This window comes from Cajanus cajan, chromosome 9 (genome assembly GCF_000230855.2).
Source record: "Cajanus cajan strain Asha chromosome 9, NIPB_CcT2T_4, whole genome shotgun sequence".
NCBI classification, from domain to species: Eukaryota; Viridiplantae; Streptophyta; class Magnoliopsida; order Fabales; family Fabaceae; genus Cajanus; species Cajanus cajan.
In genome coordinates this window covers 11,432,237-11,439,394 of record NC_138525.1, presented here as the reverse complement: position 1 = coordinate 11,439,394, position 7,158 = coordinate 11,432,237, and the positions used below count along the sequence as shown (strand labels likewise).

At 26.5% G+C, this 7,158-nt stretch overlaps 1 protein-coding gene across 1 annotated transcript; it reads right to left on the bottom strand.

The window, feature by feature from the left end:
* Positions 1-215: 215 nt before the first annotated feature.
* Positions 216-3,851, bottom strand: LOC145951935 (uncharacterized). Its single transcript, XM_083064129.1, has 3 exons — positions 3,663-3,851; positions 3,332-3,370; positions 216-778 (listed from the first exon to the last, which is right to left on the bottom strand). The coding sequence occupies exons 1-3, from the start codon at positions 3,849-3,851 to the stop codon at positions 320-322; spliced, it is 687 nt and encodes a 228-aa protein (XP_082920255.1). The 3' UTR covers positions 216-319.
* Positions 3,852-7,158: the final 3,307 nt, after the last annotated feature.

The following is a 7,158-nucleotide window of genomic DNA, read 5'->3' as shown; positions in this document are numbered from 1 at the left end:
TTTGAATTAGCTACGCATTGTTTCAGTCGCTAAAATATACCAATATTTTTAAATTCTTTTTTAATTATAAATTTATACATGTTAATGAATATGAAATTAACAATATATTTATTAGCTAATTTATAATAATAAACTAGAACATACTAAAAGACATAATTTTATCGATGTAAATTTATATTATAGTGAAAACTAAATAAAATATAAGTATGTCAATATAGTATGCTAAAAACATAATAATAACATAAAACGTTTAAACTTCAACAAAGTAATAGTGAAATACAATAAAATATCCTGAAACAAGTAAAATAAAGAAGCTTAATTAAGAGTTTTCTGCTATGTCATCAAGAGCATCACCAACAGCATGGTCAGGATCATCTGGGGTAGTACTCGGTGCAGGAGGGGTTGGCCTTAAAGGGTCAATGTTAAGATGGCGTAGTATATACTGCATCTGCTCATCATGCTGTCGTATATGCTCTTCCAATGCTTTTTCCTTTGCTTCCTTTGCAGCAAGCTCATCATTTAATTTAGTTATCCTATTTTGCATTTCTTCTATCACCCCTGCAGTGACTGGTAATGGCTGTGACGTAGAAGATTGTGGAAGTGTTGAGCGAATGAAATCATCGGTCAATCCAGCAAGCCCATACAAGTTCCCCTTCGGATTCTTTTTAACCACCTGCAAATAAACTTCATTATCACTGATACAAGTAGAAGCAGAGCCCTCTGTGTCATCCTGTGTAGCTTGTTGCTTGACTTCAATTAGACGCTCCTTATATTTCTCCTAAAAAAATAAAAAATATTATTTCAACAAAAATTTCAAGACAACATATTCTTTGATTTTAAATCAGCAAATAATATTTTTTGTGCTTTATATTATAAAATTAAACACACGCACATTCAGAATACACGTAATTAGTGGGTAGTTTTTATGTGTAATTAAAATATATTAGTGATATAATTTATAAGATTAGTCAAGATCCATAAAAAATAATTCAGAAAATATAAAACTGAAAAACAAATATCACATTACTGATAGTTAAAAGGTTCATGTATGATGAATAGAGTAATAAAGACATGCAACAATGGACAAGATCCAATAAACATTACTGATAGTTGTATATTTGAACTTTTGTTTGGCTACGTTATTAGCATGATAAAGATCCAACTAGGAATGGGAAGCTTCACATGTATAATTGTTTATGAATCTAATATTTTGGCGATTGAATTTAAATTTTGAACTGGGGGAAGAGTTGACTCTGGCATATGTTTAAGCCCTTTCTGTTTCCATGTTTCTTTTGGTTCAGTAGCATAGTTTGGCTTTTGAAGAGTCTGGTGAGCAAATCTTTTCTGAAGGAAATTGTTTTTAGAAATAAATGATTAGGATATGAATATTAAATTCTTATCAGTTTGGGGCCTTATTATTCAGTGATCCTCAACTCTTTGGAATTTTCCTTGTTTATATGCTTATTCTCCTTGGAACAGTTTCCCACTTTTGTGAAAACTACTAATATTACCTTATTGGATATTTATTGTCCAACCCAATATGCTGACTTCATCTTTATGTACACAATAAAGCACTAATATACTGTATCGTTAGGTTTAATTGTGTATGTTTTTGCCATTAAAAAAGATTAATGCCATCATAAACTGATAGCTGAGTCACCTGCTTAGGATAAAGAATAATGGGAAAACACATGCTCATACAACAAACACAAGGTGAGTATATGTTTGAATTTTGGGGTCGAAGTGTAATAAAAGTCCTTGAAAAGAAACCTGTCTTTGCCAGCTGATGTAGTATACACATGCTGCTTGTAGTTTTACTTAATCTTACGGTTGCTTAATTATGTTTTTAGTTTTCTAAATTTGGGATATATTTTTTTTGGTCCCCTAAAATTAAAACTTGTGTTTTTAATCTCCAAAGTATCAAAAATTATTATTTTGGTCCTCCAAATTTAAAATTTATTTTTTAATCTTTGTAATTTCAAAAAATATTGTTTGTCACTAATATCATATTTGATAGTGAAATTGAGAGGAGCTAAAATAATAATTTTTGATATTTTGCGAACTAAAACACATTTTGAATTTGAGAGGACAAAACTATTTTTTTTTTAATTATTAGGACTAATAACAGAAGTTCTAAATTTGAATGGCCAAAAAAATATACATTTCAAATTTAATAGATTAAAATCATATTCAAGACTCTTAGTACAATGGAATTGGGGATGCACCTGAATTTTACTGTAGATGCCTGTTTGACTTCATGGTGACCATTTCCTGTTTGACCTACTTGTTTAAGAGGCCTCTATGTTGCAGGTGATTTAGGAAGCAGTCTTGTAATGTAAATGATTTTAAAACCACTCAGCAGTTGAAAACAAATTGTTTAAGTTTAATAATATAATTTTATTGGACATTTACGCAATCTCTAGTTCTTAGCTTGACAATGCTCCTAATCTCGCAAATAATGTTTCCTGCGATAATCCAACAGGTCTATATAGTTTTTAAATAGCTGATACTCAATGGTAGATATAAGTTGTTTTTGGCTTTTGAATTCTACAATTTTATATGATATCTTGTTCTAATGATTTAATTTTTCAGGCATAGTTATTTTATAAAAATGTCAAATTGAGACTTGATCATTGTAAACATCTAATTACAGTTCATGATTCTATTGGATTAGACTTGCTTGCTTAAGCATTTCAAAATGTACTAAACATGAAAACTTCTTGCCAAAAATATTTCTACCATCTCTAGAAGCCCTTAACCTTAATTAACGTGGAAGGCATACACTTCCCAAAGATAATGAAAGAAATAAAATTATAGGATGTTCTTAACTCCTAGAATCCTTCAAAAGTTTTGTTCGGATCCCTTCAACAACTATTGTTTGTCAATTTTTTAAACACTATATTTCAAAAATGTTACTTTGTTTGATAGGGATCTTCTCATAATTCTCATTTTTTCCCTGAAATTAGAACAATTATTTGCTTCAAAAACAAAATTACCTCTCATTTTTTCTATCATCTAATTCTCGTTTTGTCCTGTTATAGGCAGTATTTAAATTTTCTACTTTTATCTCTGCATCTTTTACCCAATAGTTCTCCCCATAGGGATATAATTTCACTTTTTGCTGTTAAGCAGGACTAACTATTTTGCAATAGCACCTTTTCTAGGGTGATAACTATAAAGTAACTATACAACAGTCACACACATCAACAACATCACAAGACAAAATTGATCACAAACAAAAGGAATGTTGACAACAACACACACACAAATAAAAAATAAATAAAATAAAAGATTTAAAAAAATAAAAAAGAAGAAGATTGGTTTGCTTTACCTCTGCAAATTTTTCTGGACCCTCAAATGCTCTTGTTACCTGCAATACCCAAAGAGAAAGGCATCCTAGTTAATATCATCAGATCTTCAATTGAAAAACAACAAAGGTTCATTTTGCTAAATCATCATCAATGACTCATTACTATCACAAAACCAAACAAAACCTAAAAGAAAACGATGTTTCCTAATCCTAATCGCAACACGAGTTAAGCACATTAGAAAACTACGAAACACGCTTGAATTAAATTAAATCAATAGGACCGTACACATCGATGCAACATTAGAGTAGTAACAGCTTGCAAAGAGGCATCGCAGAAAGAGAGAAAAATCACCTGTATCGGGTGCACAATATCAAGTGGAAGTTGGCGATGGAAAAAAGGAGATAGCGGAAGCAATATGCTTGCAGAAGCTATTCGAGAGAGAAAAGTGTGAAGAAGAGGAACGGGGTTTTGGTTGCAAAGGTTGTGGTGACTCGTAATTGAGGAAAGTCCTTTTGTTATGGACTCATTGGCCCAAACCATTCTACCTGATGCTATAAATTCTTTTTTGAAAAAATTGAAATAAATATCTTTCCATAGAATATTTTGCAATCATAAAATTTAACATAACATTAAAATTATTTCTTATAGTTCAATATAAGAAAAAAAGGTATCATGTACTCTGTTAAAATAAAATAGTAAATATTTATTTTTTTCCTTAATTTTAGAAAAGTTGTTATATTAATTTTAAAATTAAAAATATTAAATTAATTTTTAGAAGTACAAGTATACTTGTAAAAAAAATTCAAAATACGAATTTATAAAAATTAAAATAATATAAAACATGTTTAAATATAAAATTATTTAAATATATACTTATAGATTACATAAATTTTAAAAATATATTAAAAGTTGTAATATTGTATCAAGTATCAACAAATCATCCGCAGAAACTATTATTATATTGGGCCTAAAGTTTATCAGAGTATTGAATTAAAACCTATGATACAATAAAAGGCCCAGGCCTTAACCCAAGCCAACCAAATTGGGTCATTGTGAAGCTGAGCCCCTTTTAAATTTTTTGGTGTTATTATTGAATCAAACATGTTATTATTGAATTATAATGTTATTATTGAATTAGATTAAAATAAAGGAATTATTTTAAATTTCACTCGAATAGGATAATCATATTAATTTATTATCAAATTTTTAATTAATTTCATATCCTATTAATATAATTAAATAATTATGTTAATAAATAAAGTTTATAAATAATTAAATAATATTTATCTTAAAAATAAACATTATTTTTAAATGTTAGGTTGTTAGATTATGAAAATTAAATCATAATAAATCAAAAGATTATAAAAATTATAATTCAAATCAAAAGAAATCAAAAATATTAAATACATTAAAATATTATAATTAAAAAAATTCAGTATTAAATCAAAAGAGTATAAAAATCATAACTAAAATTATAATAAATATTTTAATATTTAATATTTGAATGTTACAGATTTTAAATTTTATTTATTATGTTTTATAATCAAAAGATATCTAATATTAATTCAAAAGATTATAATAATTATATCTCATATCATAATAAATAATTTGATATTAAATTTATTATATATTAAAACTAATTAAATATTTTTTATCAAAGAAACTGATACAGATTTTAGATTTTATTTACTATATTTTATAATCAAAAGAAATCCAATATTAAATTACATATAACTAAAATCAATACACATTATAATAAATTATATTAAAATTTTAAAATTAATTGAAAATAATATTTTATAATCCAATATTATATTATATATTTTATTTTATTAAATTAATTGAAAATAAATTATATTTTATCACTTTTTAATAAAAATGAGTGAATGATAATAAATTAATTAAAATTTTAAAATATATTTTCAATAAAAATATTTTTTTATCAATACAGTGACTAAAAATATTATAATAAATAAAATTAAACAAATTAAATCTTATAATAGTTATTTTTTAATAATGCTAAATTAAATATTCTTATTCTTTTACAATAAATTAAAATGAAAAGGTAGTAAAATATTTTAATTGATATTTCAAATAAAATATATTAAAATATTATAATCAAAAGAAATCCAATATTAAATTAAAAGATTATAAAAATCATAACTAAATTTATAATAAATATTTTCATATTAAATATTTGTATCAAATAAATTATTACAGATTTTAGATTTGATTTATTATATTTTATAATTAAAAGATATTTAATATTAAATTAAAAGATATCTAACATAATGAGGAGATTTTTCAAAGTTTAGAAAAGATATTATATTATATTATATATATATTACTTTTAATATTTATCAAAGAAATTAAAGTGGCACAGCGGTACCATGCGTGGCCCATATTCTCCATGTCCATGGTTCGAATCCTAGCTTTGGCATTTTAATAAAAATTGCCACATCAATTGACATTTGAATGATAAAAAAAAAAAAAAAAAAGGTTTTAGCGACCGATTTTAATTCGGTCGCTAAAATATTCAAAAGTTTAGGATTAGCGACCGAATTAAAATCGGTCGCAATTTTTTTTGATATTTATTCAAAATTGGTTGCTAATTCCGTCGCAAACCACGCTTTCATAAAACCACAATTAAACAGCGACCGATTTAGCGACCGATTTTCTCGCTACCACCCTAATCCGTCGCTAATTCGGTCGCAAAATAGCGACTGAAAAATTTCGGTCGCTAAATCGGTCGCTATTTTAATCAGTCGCTAATTCGGTCGCAAAATAGCGACCGAAAAATTTCGGTCGCTAATTTCGGTCGCTATTTAGTATTTTTCTTGTAGTGAATGTTTGATAAAGTTGATTTACTTTGTTTTGTTATTATATATGTGTGCATGTGTTGCATATTCCTATGTTGGAACATTTGAAGGAATAAAAATATATGAAAACATAAATATATGACATAAATTTTTTTTTCACAAAATCAACATCATGCATTGATTTAATCAATCACACATTATTTGTAATTGGATAAATGTGTGAAAGTAAAGTAAACACAAGTCAATAAGCCTTGGGTTAATCAATTATCATGCTATAATTGATTACATAAGGTAAAAAGGCACCAATAATAGATGAAACCTACTATTGAAATCAATTACACCATGAGATAATTGATTATAAGAGGTTCGTAGTTTTTTTTTCATAAACCAAACTCTAATTAATAGAGTCTATGATTCAAATCTAACATTGCATACTTATGATTTTGGATGATATTGCACTTGTTGATTGCTTGCACACTTATTTACTTTTTATGGTTATATAATTAATCATTTTTGTTTAACCATTTCAAAAGGGGGAGAAATAAATATTCATTCTAAATAATTAAATGACATGCATAGGTTATGGGAGAGATAGCCAATGAAGGGGGAGTATTAAATTATTATCTACTAATCACTTCTGTGCAAGTGTTTGTATAAGTTGAATTCAAGTTCAACATATGATGTTGTACTTAAATAATGTTCTACAACACTTTAACAATAGAAATGAATTTTGCTAAGAGATTTTTGAACATGTGTTTTTCATGTTCAAATCCAAAAAGTGGGAGATTGTTGTACTTAAAAAGAAGGGCATGAAGTTAGAGATGATGCTTGGTGTTTTGGCTTTTCACATGATGGTGCCAGGCATAAAAAAGATCAAGAAGTGTCATGTAGTAATAGAATAGGTTTTCAATTAATATAATTCTTGGTTAAGTAGATAGGGTAGGTTTAGTAAATGCTAATCTTCATGATCTCTAATAATTAAAATGGACTAAGAAAAAGTTCTCAAAATCTAAAATCAACCAAGCCAC